Below are 17,219 nucleotides of genomic sequence, written 5' to 3'. Positions count from 1 at the left end.
GGAACCACAAACAGATTTGAGTAAAACCCCTGTCCCTGCTCCGATCGTGGAACTGGATGGATTACTCCCATTAACAAGAGCTCTTGTACGCAGCGTAGAAAAGCCTCTTTCTTTGTCTGGATTGTTGACAATCTTGACAGATGAAATCTCTCTCTTGGAGGAGAGTATTTGAAGTCCAGAAGGTATCCCTGAGATATTATCTCTAGCGCCCAGGGATCCTGAACATCTCTTGCCCAAGCCTGGGTGAAGAGAGAAAGTCTGCCCCCCACTAGATCCGATCCCGGATCGGGGGCCCTCAATTCATGCTGTTTTGGGGGCAGCAGCAGGTTTCCTAGTCTGCTTGCCCTTGTTCCAGGACTGGTTAGGTTTCCAGCCTTGTCTGTAGCGAGCAACAGCTCCTTCCTGTTTTGGTGCAGAGGAAGTTGATGCTGCTCCTGCTTTGAAATTACGAAAGGAACGAAAACTAGACTGTCTAGTCTTGGCTTTGGCTTTGTCCTGAGGCAGGGCATGGCCTTTACCTCCTGTAATGTCAGCGATAATCTCTTTCAACCCGGGCCCGAATAAGGTCTGCCCTTTGAAAGGTATATTAAGCAATTTAGACTTAGAAGTAACATCAGCTGACCAGGATTTTAGCCACAGCGCCCTGCGTGCCTGAATGGCGAATCCTGAATTCTTCGCCGTAAGTTTAGTAAGATGTACTACGGCCTCCGAAATGAATGAATTAGCTAGTTTAAGGACTCTAAGCCTGTCCGTAATGTCGTCCAGAGTAGCTGAATCAATGTTCTCTTCCAGAGACTCAATCCAGAATGCCGCTGCAGCCGTGATCGGCGCAATGCATGCAAGGGGTTGCAATATAAAACCTTGTTGAACAAACATTTTCTTAAGGTAACCCTCTAACTTTTTATCCATTGGATCTGAAAAAGCACAGCTATCCTCCACCGGGATAGTGGTACGCTTAGCTAAAGTAGAAACTGCTCCCTCCACCTTAGGGACCGTTTGCCATAAGTCCCTTGTGGTGGCGTCTATTGGAAACATTTTTCTAAATATCGGAGGGGGTGAGAACGGCACACCGGGTCTATCCCACTCCTTAGTAACAATTTCAGTAAGTCTCTTAGGTATAGGAAAAACCTCAGTACTCGTCGGTACCGCAAAATATTTATCCAACCTACACATTTTCTCTGGTATTGCAACTGTGTTACAATCATTTAGAGCCGCTAACACCTCCCCTAGTAATACACGGAGGTTTTCCAGTTTAAATTTAAAATTTGAAATATCTGAATCCAGTCTGTTTGGATCAGAACCGTCACCCACAGAATGAAGTTCTCCGTCCTCATGTTCTGCCACCTGTGACGCAGTGTCTGACATGGCCCTAATATTATCAGCGCACTCTGTTCTCACCCCAGAGTGATCACGCTTACCTTTTAGTTCTGGTAATTTAGCCAAAACTTCAGTCATAACAGTAGCCATATCCTGTAATGTGATTTGTAATGGACGCCCAGCTGTACTCGGCGCTACAATATCACGCACCTCCCTCTGAGCGGGAGATGTAGGTACTGACACGTGAGGCGAGTTAGTCGGCATAACTCTCCCCTCGTTGTTTGGTGAAATTTGTTCAATTTGTACAGATTGATTTTTATTTAAAGTAGCATCAATACAGTTAGTACATAAATTTCTATTGGGCTCCACTTTGGCATTGCAACAAATGACACAGGTATCATCTTCTGAATCAGACATGTTTAACACACTAGCAAATAAACTTGCAACTTGGAAATACAATTCAAATAGAATAATATTAAAACGTACTGTGCCTTTAAGAAGCACAGAAGATCTATGACAGTTAAAAATTAATAAATTGAAACAGTTATAGCCTCAATCCTTGTAAACAACACAACTTTAGCAAAGGTTTAATCCCATTAGCAAAGATAACAATTTCTGAAAGCAGGAAACAAATTACAGAATAAAAGTTTTTATTTCAGTCAAACTATAATTCTCACAGCTCTGCTGAGAGAAATTACCTCCCTCAAAATAAGTTTTGAAGACCCCTGAGCTCTGTAGAGATGAACCAGATCATGCAGGGAATACAATGAGTTGCTGACTGAAATATTTGATGCATAGTAAAAGCGCCCCTCCCCCACACACACAGCAGTGAGGGAGAACAGAAACTGACAGAAAAAACAGATTTAAGCAACTGCCAAATGGAAAAATGGTGCCCAAACATTTATTCACTCAGTACCTCAGCAAATGAAAACGATTTTACATTCCAGCAAAAACGTTAAACATAATCTCTAGTTATTAAACAGCTTTATGTCTTTCTTACAGTGTAATTCTAGTGAAGTACCATTCTCCCAGAATACTGAAGTGTAAAGTATACATACATGACATTATATCGGTATGGCAGGATTTTCTCATCAATTCCATTGTCAGAAAATAAAAACTGCTACATACCTCTATGCAGATTCATCTGCCCGCTGTCCCCTGATCTGAAGTTTACCTCACTCCTCAGATGGCCGAGAACAGCAATATGATCTTAACTACTCCGGCTAAAATCATAGCAAAACTCTGGTAGATTCTTCCTCAAACTCTGCCAGAGAGGTAATAACACACTCCGGTGCTATTTCAAAATAACAAACTTTTGATTGAAGATATAAAACTAAGTATAATCACCATAGTCCTCTCACACGACCTATCTAGTTGCTGGGTGCAAGAGAATGACTGGGAGTGACGTAGAGGGGAGGAGCTATATGCAGCTCTGCTGGGTGAATCCTCTTGCACTTCCTGTAGGGGAGCAGTTAATATCCCAGAAGTAATGATGACCCGTGGACTGATCACACTTAACAGAAGAAATAGATCTCACAACTGGCTTAATTCTAACTAGCGTCTGGACAAAAGTCTGAAAATCAGGAAGTTTACCTAACTTCCTATGAAAAAGAACAGATAATACAGAAATTTGACCTTTTGGTTCAGCACCCTGGGAAGCAACTGCTGATTGGTGGCTACATTTAAAGAAAACATGTAGAGAATCCACTACACTAAACCCAATATCCCCTCTCACACCTTTATTTTAAATTAGTGTTTGCAGATTTAAGTCCCAAGTTGCAGACTGAACACCTAACTGACCCTGTTGCAGCTCCTTTATGAGTACTCATCCCCACCTGTGACAGCACCAGGGATTAGCTGGTGATGGCTGAAGAAATCAGATTGAGTGACTCAGCTAATTTATAAACTCAAGGTAATTCACAATGCATACAATGTGGGAAATCTCAAAATAACTAGTACATTGAAATTGGCACACCCCAAAACAAACTATGTTCAACATTTAGCAAATGAATCAATTTGTAAACCAATAGCTTACTTACTTATACAGACAAATCAGCTCCAATAGTAATTGTTGGTGATACCCACAAGATGGTATAAATCACTTGAAGGGTATACATGTTCTTACCTAAATCTTTAGTCTGCTTCTGAGTCTCACTGCTAAATTTAGTTAAGAAAGGGTTTTCTTGGGTAAGCAGGATTTTTATATCTTCTATAGATACAGTTACAATTCGTAAATTGATGAATGGATAAAGAGTATATATACCCTAGACAGATGAGGAAAAAAAAAAAACAATTAACACAAAGATACAGAAGATACAGTATAAGAATACAAAGATTGCAGAGTGAGGTAATATACAAATACTAACTAAATTTCTTATATTAATAATGGCATAACATTTATAATAAAATTGGGACTACTTAGCTCCAATGTAACAAATAAAATTAAACCACAACTTTTAAAGGGACAGTGTACTGTGATTTTTTTTTCTCCCCTTTGATGTGTTTTCAGTGATACATTTTACCTGCTAAAGTGTATTAAATTGTGTACAAATAGCTCTTATACCTTTATTTTGTCATCTGAAATTGCTGTGTTTGCTTACTGTATCCCCACCTGTACTTAGCATATCAATACATAAGTACTGGTTATAGAAAAGCTATGTAGGCTTAAATGAAATCACATTTAAAAAAAATCCAATAAGAGAGAGGGGAAAACATATGGAAATATAAATAAAAACCTACCATATTTAAATAGGTAAATATTTTGGTATTAAAGTGCTTAGTAGAGTATAAAAAAAAAAAGTGTTTTAAAAAAAAAAAAAAAAAAAGAAAAAAGGCAAAAACATAATTTATGTAAGAACTTACCTGATAAATTCATTTCTTTCATATTAGCAAGAGTCCATGAGCTAGTGACGTATGGGATATACATTCCTACCAGGAGGGGCAAAGTTTCCCAAACCTCAAAATGCCTATAAATACACCCCTCACCACACCCACAAATCAGTTTAACGTATAGCCAAGAAGTGGGGTGATAAGAAAAAAGTGCGAAAGCATAAAAAATAAGGAATTGGAAATAATTGTGCTTTATACAAAAAAATCAAAACCACCACAAAAAAGGGTGGGCCTCATGGACTCTTGCTAATATGAAAGAAATTAATTTATCAGGTAAGTTCTTACATAAATTATGTTTTCTTTCATGTAATTAGCAAGAGTCCATGAGCTAGTGACGTATGGGATAATGACTACCCAAGATGTGGATCTTCCACGCAAGAGTCACTAGAGAGGGAGGGATAAAATAAAGACAGCCAATTCCGCTGAAAATAATCCACACCCAAAATAAAGTTTAAATCTTATATTGAAAAAAACTGAAATTATAAGCAGAAGAATCAAACTGAAACAGCTGCCTGAAGTACTTTTCTACCAAAAACTGCTTCAGAAGAAGAAAACACATCAAAATGGTAGAATTTAGTAAAAGTATGCAAAGAAGACCAAGTTGCTGCTTTGCAAATCTGATCAACCGAAGCTTCATTCCTAAACGCCCAGGAAGTAGAAACTGACCTAGTAGAATGAGCTGTAATCCTTTGAGGCGGAGTTTTACCCGACTCGACATAAGCATGATGAATTAAAGATTTCAACCAAGATGCCAAAGAAATGGCAGAGGCCTTCTGACCTTTCCTAGAACCGGAAAAGATAACAAATAGACTAGAAGTCTTTCGGAAATTCTTAGTAGCTTCAACATAATATTTCAAAGCTCTAACTACATCCAAAGAATGCAATGATCTCTCCTTAGAATTCTTAGGATTAGGACATAATGAAGGAACCACAATTTCTCTACTAATGTTGTTAGAATTCACAACCTTAGGTAAAAATTTAAAAGAAGTTCGCAACACCGCCTTATCCTGATGAAAAATCAGAAAAGGAGACTCACAAGAAAGAGCAGATAATTCAGAAACTCTTCTAGCAGAAGAGATGGCCAAAAGAAACAAAACTTTCCAAGAAAGTAATTTAATGTCTAATGAATGCATAGGTTCAAACGGAGGAGCTTGAAGAGCCCCCAGAACCAAATTCAAACTCCAAGGAGGAGAAATTGACTTAATGACAGGTTTTATACGAACCAAAGCTTGTACAAAACAATGAATATCAGGAAGATTAGCAATCTTTCTATGAAAAAGAACAGAAAGAGCAGAGATTTGTCCTTTCAAGGAACTTGCAGACAAACCTTTATCCAAACCATCCTGAAGAAACTGTAAAATTCTCGGAATTCTAAAAGAATGCCAGGAAAAGTGAAGAGAAAGAAACCAAGAAATGTAAGTCTTCCAGACTCTATAATATATCTTTCTAGATACAGATTTATGAGCCTGTAACATAGTATTAATCACAGAGTCAGAGAAACCTCTTTGACTAAGAATCAAGCGTTCAATCTCCATACCTTTAAATTTAAGGATTTGAGATCCTGATGGAAAAAAAGGACCTTGCGACAGAAGGTCTGGTCTTAACGGAAGAGTCCACGGTTGGCAAGAGGCCATCCGGACAAGATCCGCATACCAAAACCTGTGAGGCCATGCTGGAGCCACCAGCAGAACAAACGAGCATTCCTTCAGAATCTTGGAGATTACTCTTGGAAGAAGAACTAGAGACGGAAAGATATAGGCAGGATGATACTTCCAAGGAAGTGACAATGCATCCACTGCTTCCGCTTGAGGATCCCTGGATCTGGACAGATACCTGGGAAGTTTCTTGTTTAGATGGGAAGCCATCAGATCTATTTCTGGAAGTCCCCACATTTGAACAATCTGAAGAAAAACCTCTGGGTGAAGAGACCATTCGCCCGGATGTAACGTTTGGCGACTGAGATAATCCGCTTCCCAATTGTCTATACCTGGGATATGAACCGCAGAAACTAGACAGGAGCTGGATTCCGCCCATACCAGTATTCAAGATACTTCTTTCATAGCCAGAGGACTGTGAGTCCCTCCTTGATGATTGATGTATGCCACAGTTGTGACATTGTCTGTATGAAAACAAATGAACGATTCTCTCTTTAGAAGAGGCCATGACTGAAGAGCTCTGAAAATTGCACGGAGTTCCAAAATATTGATTGGTAATCTCACCTCCTGAGATTCCCAAACCCCTTGTGCTGTCAGAGACCCCCAAACAGCTCCCCAACCTGTCAGACTTGCATCTGTTGAAATTACAGTCCAGGTCGGAAGAACAAAAGAAGCCCCCTGAACTAAACGATGGTGATCTGTCCACCACGTTAGAGAGTGTCGTACAATCGGTTTTAAAGATATTAATTGAGATATCTTTGTGTAATCCCTGCACCACTGGTTCAGCATACAGAGCTGAAGAGGTCGCATGTGAAAACGAGCAAAGGGGATCGCGTCCGATGCAGCAGTCATAAGACCTAGAATTTCCATGCATAAGGCTACCGAAGGGAATGATTGTGATTGAAGGTTTCGACAAGCTGAGATCAATTTTAGACGTCTCTTGTCTGTCAGAGACAGAGTCATGGACACTGAATCTATCTGGAAACCTAAAAAGGTTACCCTTGTTTGAGGAATCAATGAACTTTTTGGTAAATTGATCCTCCAACCATGATCTTGAAGAAACAACACAAGACGATTCGTATGAGATTCTGCTAAATGTGAAGACTGAGCAAGTACCAAGATATCGTCCAAATAAGGAAATACCACAATACCCTGTGTTCTCTGATTACAGACAGAAGGGCACCGAGAACCTTTGTAAAAATTCTTGGAGCTGTTGCTAGGCCAAACGGCAGAGCCACAAACTGGTAATGCTTGTCTAGGAAAGAGAATCTCAGAAACTGATAGTGATCTGGATGAATCGGAATATGCAGATATGCATCCTGTAAATCTATTGTGGACATATAATGCCCTTGCTGAACAAAAGGCAGGATAGTCCTTATAAGTTACCATTTTGAATGTTGGTATCCTTACATAACGATTCAATATTTTTAGATCCAGAACTGGTCTGAAGGAATTCTCCTTTGGTACAATGAAGAGATTTGAATAAAACCCCAGCCCCTGTTCCAGAACTGGAACTGGCATAATTACTCCAGCCAACTCTAGATCTGAAACACATTTCAGAAATGCTTGAGCCTTCGCTGGATTTACTGGGACACGGAAAAGAAAAAATCTCTTTGCAGGAGGCCTTATTTTGAAGCCAATTCTGTACCCTTCTGAAACAATGTTTTGAATCCAAAGATTGTGAATTGAATTGATCCAAATTTCTTTGAAAAATCGTAATCTGCCCCCTACCAGCTGGGCTGGAATGAGGGCCGCACCTTCATGTGGACTTGGGAGCTGGCTTTGGTTTTCTAAAAGGCTTGGATTTATTCCAGACTGGAGATGGTTTCCAAACTGATACCGCTCCTGAGGGTGAAGGATCAGGCTTTTGTTCCTTATTGTGACGAAAGGAACAAAAAACGATTATTAGACCTAAATTTACCTTTAAATTTTTTATCCAGTAACAGTTGAGATAATAGAATCCAACTGAGAACCAAATAATTTATTACCCTGGAAAGAAAGGGAAAGCAAAGTTGACTTAGAAGACATATCAGCATTCCAAGTTTTAAGCCATAAAGCTCTTCTAGCTAAAATAGCTAGATACATATACCTGACATCAACTCTAATGATATCAAAGATGGCATCACAAATAAAGTTATTAGCATGTTGAAGAAGATTAATAATGCTATGAGAATTATGATCTGATACTTGTTGCGCTAAAGCTTCTAACCAAAAAGTTGAAGCTGCAGCAACATCCGCTAAAGATATAGCAGGTCTAAGAAGATTACCTGAACATAAGTAAGCTTTTCTTAGAAAGGATTCAATCTTCCTATCTAAAGGATCCTTAAAGGAAGTACTATCTGCCGTAGGAATAGTAGTACGTTTAGCAAGAGTAGAGACAGCCCCATCAACCTTAGGGATTTTGTCCCAAAATTCTAATCTGTCAGATGGCACAGGATATAATTGTTTAAAACGTTTAGAAGGAGTAAATGAATTACCCAAATTATTCCATTCCCTGGAGATTACTTCAGAAATAGCATCAGGGACAGGAAAAACTTCTGGAATAACTATAGATTTAAAAACCTTATTTAAACGTTTAGATTTAGTATCAAGAGGACCAGAATCCTCTATTTCTAATGCAATTAAGACCTCTTTAAGTAAAGAACGAATAAATTCCATTTTGAACAAATATGAAGATTTATCAGCATCAACCTCTGAGACAGAATCCTCTGAACCAGAGGAACCACTATCAGAATCAGAATGATGATGTTCATTTAAAAATTCATCTGAAAAATGAGAAGTTTTAAAAGACCTTTTACGTTTACTAGAAGGGGGAATAACAGACATAGCCTTCTTAATGGATTTAGAAACAAAATCTCTTATGTTAACAGGAACACTCTGAGTATTAGATGTTGACGGAACCGCAACAGGTAATGCAACATTACTAAAGGAAATATTATCTGCATTAACAAGTTTGTCATGACATTCATTACAAACAACAGCTGGAGGAACAGATACCACAAGTTTACAACAGATACAGTTAACTTTGGTAGATCCAGCACCAGGCAGCGTTTTTTCCAGAAGTATCTTCTGACTCAGTGTCAATCTGGGACATCTTGCAATATGTAATAGAAAAAACAACATATAAAGCAAAATTGATTAAATTCCTTAAATGACAGTTTCAGGAATGGGAAAAAATGCCAGTGAACAAGCTTCTAGCAACCAGAAGCAATAAATAATGAGACTTAAATAATGTGGAGACAATAGTGACGCCCATATTTTTTAGCGCCAAAAAAGACGCCCACATTATTTGGCGCCTAAATGCTTTTGGCGCCAAAAATGACGCCACATCCGGAACGCCGACACTTTTGGCACAAAAAAACGTCAAAAATGACGCAACTTCCGGCGACACGTATGACGCCGGAAAAAGCAAAAAAAATTTGCGCCAAAAAAGTCCGCGCCAAGAATGACGCAATAAAATGAAGCATTTTCAGCCCCCGCGAGCCTAACAGCCCACAGGAAAAAAAGGTCAAATTTTAAGGTAAGAAAAAAAACAAAAAAACAATTGACTGATTCATATGCATTATCCCAAATATGAAACTGACTGTCTGAAATAAGGAACGTTGAACATCCTGAGTCAAGGCAAATAAATGTTTGAATACATATATTTAGAACTTTATATAAAAAGTGCCCAACCATAGCTTAGAGTGTCACAGAAAATAAGACTTACTTACCCCAGGACACTCATCTACATGTAGTAGAAAGCCAAACCAGTACTGAAACGAGAATCAGTAGAGGTAATGGTATATATAAAAGAGTATATCGTCGATCTGAAAAGGGAGGTAAGAGATGAATCTCTACGACCGATAACAGAGAACCTATGAAATAGACCCCGTAGAAGGAGATCATTGAATTCAAATAGGCAATACTCTCCTCACATCCCTCTGACATTCACTGCACGCTGAGAGGAAAACCGGGCTCCAACCTGCTGCGGAGCGCATATCAACGTAGAATCTAGCACAAACTTACTTCACCACCTCCATAGGAGGCAAAGTTTGTAAAACTGATTTGTGGGTGTGGTGAGGGGTGTATTTATAGGCATTTTGAGGTTTGGGAAACTTTGCCCCTCCTGGTAGGAATGTATATCCCATACGTCACTAGCTCATGGACTCTTGCTAATTACATGAAAGAAATTGAAATGTGCATATATTAATTTTAAAAAGAAATATTTTGCAATATACTTTCATTAGCAAAAATGCTTCTAGTAGAAGTCCTAACTGTTTTTCCTGTGGCATACACACATATGCTGTAAGTATCCTGTACACCAGCAATCCAACACCACACTATCTCAGAGAGAGTCATCAGTGGATTGTGTGACACAAATAAAGTCTTCAATGACACAATACACACCACCACCAGTTCTCTGAACTGGCATGGTGTTAGAATCCTTATGCTCTATTCACACATAGTGTATGTGCGTATGTCGCTGTAACAGTAACTTTTACTAGAAGCATTTTAAATATATTGCAAAAATGATTCTATTAAAAAAAAAAAAGCAATCCAGCACATTTCAATGTATCCCTAACCCTTTAAGATGATCCTTTTCCTTTATAGGGTCTACTTTCACCTTAAAGGGACATAAAACTCAATTTTTTTCTTTCATGATTTAGATATAAGAACATTTTAAACAACTTTCTAATTTACTTCTATTATCACATTTTCTTAGTTTTCTTGTTACCCTTTGTGGAAAAGCAGAAATGTAAGCCCAAGAGTGTGCATGTGTCTGCAGCACTATAAAGCAGCACTTTTGCAACAATGTTATACATTAGCAGGGACACTAGATGGCAGCACTATTTCCTGTCGTGTAGTACTTCAGGCATGTGCACGCTACCTACCTAGGTACCTCTTCAACAAATAATAACATAAGAATGAAAAAAAAATTGATAATAGAAGTAAATTGGAAACTTTTTAAAAATTGTGTGCTCTATTTGAATCATGAAAGAACATTTTTGGGTTTAATGTCCCTTTAATTCATGTTTTTGAACTTCTCAATACAGGCAGACTGGAGCAGCAAAAAGTTCAAATTGTTTAGACTAATTGTAACTCACCTCTTGGGCTAGCCTATAAGCACAACCGTACTGTTCTCCATCATTATTCCTGCAAAGTACTTTTATACCAGTGTTAATAACCTGCCAAACAAAAAAAATAACAAAATAAATATTTACTGTAAAATGAACAGGATGCCCAAAATGAAAAACAAAAATACCAACACAAAATAGTTACAATATTTTCTCATTTAAAAAACAACAACAAAATAAACTTCTAATTAAATTTCTCTACATTAGTAAATGATACTCTTGATAAGTGACAAAACAAAGGTCACTCAAAGGGCCATAATTAAAAAAAAATTTGTATGAGGGTTTAAAACCATATATGCAGTTGATTTAAACTTTAAATCTGTGGGGCCAATATAATAGTTAAAAGACGACTCCTGCTCTGCTGGAAAGGCGGTCCTGAATGGTAAGTATTAAAGGTTCCTATGACCTGCCAATTAACTACCACTGCCTTATATGAAAATCACAAATCAGCAAAATGGAATTTTGCAAAGCTATACAATTAATAATAATCGTAATTAGTGCGTCTTGGCAAATCTGCAACCTTCCCTCATGAATGTAGGCAGTACGACTTTAATGCAAACTATTACCAATGTTTTAATAGGTTACATTTTCTTGTAGCCCTCGGATTGGTATACTACAATGCACACAAGTGGGCTGCCTGCTGTAAACCCCGTTGGCTTGTGCTTGGAATTGTTTGCAGTAAAAGGGTTATTCATGTATTAATTTGAAGGGTGGATGTCAACTCCGGCCTTTCAGGACCCTGAACAGCAATTTAGTTGACCTTATTATAAAGCCACATCAGCTCCTCATGAGACCACTTCAAGTTGCAAGTAACAATTTGTTCATATTTCCCTTTTTACAATTTAAACCCCCCCCCCATACAATTAAACTTCAGAAGTAAGCTTCTGAGGCCTTCATGGCCTGGCCTGAGATGTACCCAATATATTATACCTTTAGCACCTTATTTCAAAGAGAAACCATGTCAAACATATGCAATGCCTAATTTAACTTAGTTTATTATATTGCTATTTTAGTTGGATTGAAAAGTATAAAAAGGTAAAATATTTTTTTTTAAATGCTGATAAAATAGGCTGTGTTTAATTTTTCCTGCATATTAACGTTAAATAAGAGTATTTTTATTCTCCGATAAGGACAAAGTTTCCCTTGTGTGTCTGTATAGCATAGTGTTTATTAATTCATCTCTCTCATGAGTTTTGGAATATATCATGGATGGATGTACTTTATCTGAGGGAGCAATCCAAAAAGGGAACAAGATGCACATATTTATAAACTTTTTTTTTTTTTTAATATTGGGAAGAAGCTTTAGGTATGCATAACCTACACAAAAGAAAGACAGACCCTGGATTACTATGACAAAAGAAATTGCATCAGACATATAGTAGAAAGAAGAGCTACACATTTTGAAAACCCAATCACCCAAAAACAATTTATATAAGAAGTTACCTGATAAATTAATTTCTTTCATGGCCGCGACGCCGTTACATTTGGGATACACAATCCTACCAGTAGGTGACAAAGTTTTCCCAAACCTCAAAAGCCTATAAATACCCCATCTACCTCACAAATACCTTAGTTTTACATATGGCCAAGCCGTGAGGCGATTAAGGAGTAAAAGCAGGGGGAAAAAAACAGAATTTATGTTTACCTGATAAATTTCTTTCTCCTACGGTGTGTACGGTCCACGGCTTCATCCTTACTTGTGGGATATTCTCATTCCCTACAGGAAGTGGCAAAGAGAACACACAGAGCTGTCCATATAGCTCCCCCTCTGGCTCCGCCCCCCAGTCATTTGACCGACGGTTAGGAGAAAAAGGAGAACCATAGGGTGCAGTGGTGACTGTAGTGTACAAAAAAATAAAATTTTTTAAACCTGACTAAATGCCAGGGCGGGCCGTGGACCGGACACACCGTAGGAGAAATTTATCAGGTAAACATAAATTCTGTTTTCTCCTACATTGGTGAGTCCGGTCCACGGCTTCATCCTTACTTGTGGGAATCAATACCAAAGCTTTAGGACACGGATGAAGGGAGGGAACAAGTCAGGTAACCTAAACGGAAGGCACCACTGCTTGGAAAAGCTTTCTCCCAAAAATAGCCTCCGAAGAAGCAAAAGTATCAAATTTGTAAAATTTTGCAAATGTATGCAGTGAAGACCAAGTCGCTGCCATACAGATCTGTTCAACAGAAGCCTCGTTCTTGAAAGCCCATTCGTTCAGGAGGCTGCCGTCCAGCAGTCTCATAAGCCAATCGGATGATGCTTTTTAGCCAGAAGGAAAGAGAGGTAGCAGTAGCTTTCTGACCTCTTCTCTTACCAGAATAGACAACAAACAAAGAAGATGTTTGTCTGAAATCCTTTGTTGCTTCTAGATAGAATTTTAAAGCACGAACCACATCTAGATTGTGTAACAAACGTTCCTTTTTAGAAACTGGATTAGGACACAGAGAAGGAACAACTATTTCCTGGTTAATATTCCTATTGGAAGAAAACCAGGCTTGGTACGTAAAACTACCTTATCTGTATGAAACACCAGATAGGGTGAATTACACTGCAAAGCAGACAATTCAGAAACTCTTCTAGCAGAAGAAATAACCAAAAACAAAACTTTCCAAGATAGTAACTTAATATCTATGGAAAGTAAAGGTTCAAACGGAACCCCATGAAGAACTGAAAGAACTAAATTTAGACTCCATGGAGGAGTCACAGGTCTGAAGAGAGGCTTGATTCTGACTAACGCCTGTACGAACACCTGAACATCTGGCACGGCTGCCAGACGTTTGTGCAACAAGACAGACAGAGCAGATATCTGTCCTTTTAAAGAACTAGCTAACACACCTTTCTCCAATCCCTCTTGGAGAAAGGAAAGAATCCTTGGAATCCTAATTTTACTCCATGAGTAACCCTTGGATTCGCACCAATAGAGATATTTCTGCCATATCTTATGGTAAATTCTCCTGGTTACAGGCTTTCTAGCCTGAACCAGAGTATCTATAACTGATTCCGAAAACCCACGCTTAGATAGAATCAAGCGTTCAATCTCCAAGCAGTCAGTTGCAGAGAAACTAGGTTTGGATGTTCGAATGGACCTTGTACTAGAAGGTCCTGTCTCAAAGGTAGCTTCCATGGTGGAGCCGATGACATATTCACCAGGTCTGTCTACCAAGTCCTGCGTGGCCACGCAGGAGCTATTAGAATTACCAAAGCCTTCTCCTGTTTGATCCTGGCTACTAGCCTGGGGAGGAGAATAGATTGAACGACCAAGGCGCCACTAAGGCATCTACCAATGTCGCCTTGGGATCCCTGGACCTGGACCCGTAGCGTGGAACCTTGGAGTTCTGACGTGACGCCATCAGATCCAGATCTGGAACGCCCCATAGTTGAGTTAACTGGGCAAAAACCTCCGGGTGAAGTTCCCACTCCCCCGGATGGAAAGTCTGACGACTCAGATAATCCGCCTCCCAGTTGTCTACTCCTGGGATGTGAATTGCAGATAGATGGCAGGAGTGATCCTCCGCCCATTTGATGATCTTGGATACTTCTCTCATCGCCAGGGAACTCTTTGTTCCTCCCTGATGATTGATGTACGCTACAGTCGTCATGATGTCCGACTGAAATCTTATGAATTTGGCCTCCGCTAGTTGAGGCCAAGCCAGGAGCGCATTGAATATCGCTCTCCGTTCCAAAATGTTTATCGGGAGAAGATATTCTTCCCGAGACCATAGACCCTGAGCTTTCAGGGAGTCCCAGACCGCGCCCCATCCTAAGAGACTGGCGTCGGTCGTGACAATGATCCACTCTGGTCTGCGGAAACTCATTCCCTGAGACAGGTGATCCTGAGACAACCACCAGAGGAGCGAGTCTCTGGTTTTCTGGTCCATTTGTATCTGGGGAGACAAATCTGCATAATCCCCATTCCACTGCTTGAGCATGCACAGTTGCAATGGTCTTAGATGAATTCTGGCAAAAGGGACTATGTCCATTGCCGCAACCATTAGACCGATTACCTCCATGCACTGAGCCACAGAAGGCTGAGGAATGGCATGAAGAACTCGACAAGCATTTGAAAGTTTTGACTTCCTGACTTCCGTCAGAAAGATTTTCATTTCTACCCAGTCTATTATTGTTCCCAGGAAGGGAACCCTTGTGACCAGGGACAGAGAACTTTTTTCTACGTTCACCTTCCACCCGTTAGACCTTAGAAAGGCTAGAACAATATCCGTATGAGCCTTCGCTTTGTGGAAGGACGACGCCTGAATTAAGATGTCGTCTAGGTAGGGTGCTACCGCAATGCCCCTTGGCCTTAGCACTGCTAGAAGGGATCCTAACACCTTTGTAAAAATTCTTGGTGAACTTTGTGGATCGGAATATGCAGGTATGCATCCTTTAGGTCCACGGTAGTCATGTATTGACCCTCCTGGATCATTGGTAAAATTGTTCGAATTGTTTCCATTTTGAATGATGGAACTCTGAGGAATTTGTTTAGGATCTTTAAGTCCAGAATTGGCCTGAACGTTCCCTCCTTTTTGGGAACTACAAACAGGTTTGAGTAAAAACCCAGTCCTTGTTCTGCTTTTGGAACTGGGTGTATCACTCCCATTTTTAAAAGGTCTTCTACGCAATGTAAGAATGCCCGTCTCTTTGTCTGGTCTAAAGACAAGCGAGACATGTGAAACCTTCCCTTTGGAGGAAGGTCCTTGAATTCTAGGAGATACCCCTGAGAGACAATCTCTAAAGCCCAGGGGTCTAGGACATCTCTTGCCCAAGCCTGAGCAAAGAGAGAGAGTCTGCCCCCTACCAGATCCGGTCCCGGATCGGGGGCTATCCTTTCATGCTGATTTGGTAGCAGCAGCAGGCTTCTTGGCCTGTTTCCCCTTGTTACAGCCTTGGTCTATCCTGTGGAAGGGCATGGCCCTTTCCCCCAGTGATGTCTGAAATAATCTTACCCTTGAAAGGAATAGTAAGCAATTTTGTTTTGGACGACACATCCGCCGACCAATATTTTAGCCAAAGCGCCCTGCGCGCCACTATTGCAAAACCTGAATTTTTCGCCGCTAATTTAGCTAATTGAAAAGCGGCATCTAAAATAAAGGAATTAGCCAACTTCAGTGCGTGAATTCTGTCCATGACTTCATCATATGGAGTCTCCTTCTGGAGCGAATTTTCTAGTTCATCGAACCAAAAAGACGCCACCGTGGTGACAGGAATAATGCACGAAATTGGTTGAAGAAGGAAACCTTGCTGAACAAAAATTTTATCAAGCAATCCTTCTAATTTTTTATCCATAGGATCTTTGAAAGCGCAACTGTCCTCTATTGGAATAGTTGTGCGCTTAGCTAACGTTTAAACTGCCCCCTCTACCTTAGGGACCGTCTGCCATGCGTCCCTTCTGGGGTCAACAATGGGGAACATTTTCTTAAATATAGGAGGGGGAACAAAAGGAACACCTGGCTTCTCCCACTCCTTAGTCACTATATCTGCCATCTTAGGTATCGCAAACGCATCAGTGTGTAGTGGGACCTCTAGGAAATTGTCCATTTTACACAATTTTTCTGGGATCACCAAAGGATCACAATCATCAAGTGCAGCTAGGACCTCCTTAAGTAGGGCGTGGAGGTGTTCTAGCTTAAATTTAAATGTTATGGTATCAGGCTCTGCCTGCTGAGAAACTTTTCCTGTCATAAATTTCTCCCTCAGACAGGCCCTCCCTCACCGCCAAGTCAGCTTGATGTGAGGGCACTACAGATAAATTATCCTCTGCGTCTGCTTGCTCATTGTCTGTGTTTAAAACTGAGCAATCACGCTTCCTAGGAAAGGCTGGCAGTTTGGATAAAAAATGCTAATTGTTGCATAGTAATCGCAATTGGTGCGCTAGATGTACTGGGCATCGCCTGCGCGGGCATAGCTGGTGTTGACACAGGAGGAGAGGAAAGCAAGCTATCTTCATTACCTTCAGCTAAAGAATCATCTTGGGCTATATTTTTAAGTGTGATTGTACTGTCCTTAAGCTGGTTGGACGCTATGGCACACTGCACACATAAATTTAATGGGGGAACCATCTTGGCCTTTGGACATACAGAACATAGTCTATCTGAAGATTCAGACATGTTTGACAGGCTTAAACAGAACTACAATGCAATAAAAATTATTTTTGACAAAAACGTTACTGTCTCTTTAAATAATAAAAGAGCACACATTATTACTGAAACATCAAAAAACCATGAAATAAACATCCGATTTTCATGA

At 39.8% G+C, this 17,219-nt stretch overlaps 1 protein-coding gene across 1 annotated transcript in view; it reads right to left on the bottom strand.

Moving 5' to 3' along the window:
- Positions 1 to 17,219, bottom strand: part of NSUN2 (NOP2/Sun RNA methyltransferase 2) — a 232,377-nt gene that overhangs the window by 42,255 nt on the left and 172,903 nt on the right. Inside the window, exons 16-17 of the mRNA XM_053714578.1 lie at positions 10,949 to 11,029; positions 3,443 to 3,581 (exon numbers count right to left, since the gene is read on the bottom strand). Coding sequence (XP_053570553.1) covers positions 3,443 to 3,581; positions 10,949 to 11,029 — 220 coding nt within the window. The remainder of the gene's footprint in view (positions 1 to 3,442; positions 3,582 to 10,948; positions 11,030 to 17,219) is intronic.

The sequence above is a fragment of the Bombina bombina genome, chromosome 5, assembly GCF_027579735.1.
Source record: "Bombina bombina isolate aBomBom1 chromosome 5, aBomBom1.pri, whole genome shotgun sequence".
NCBI classification, from domain to species: domain Eukaryota; kingdom Metazoa; phylum Chordata; class Amphibia; order Anura; family Bombinatoridae; genus Bombina; species Bombina bombina.
This window is presented reverse-complemented; position numbering and strand designations above follow the sequence as displayed.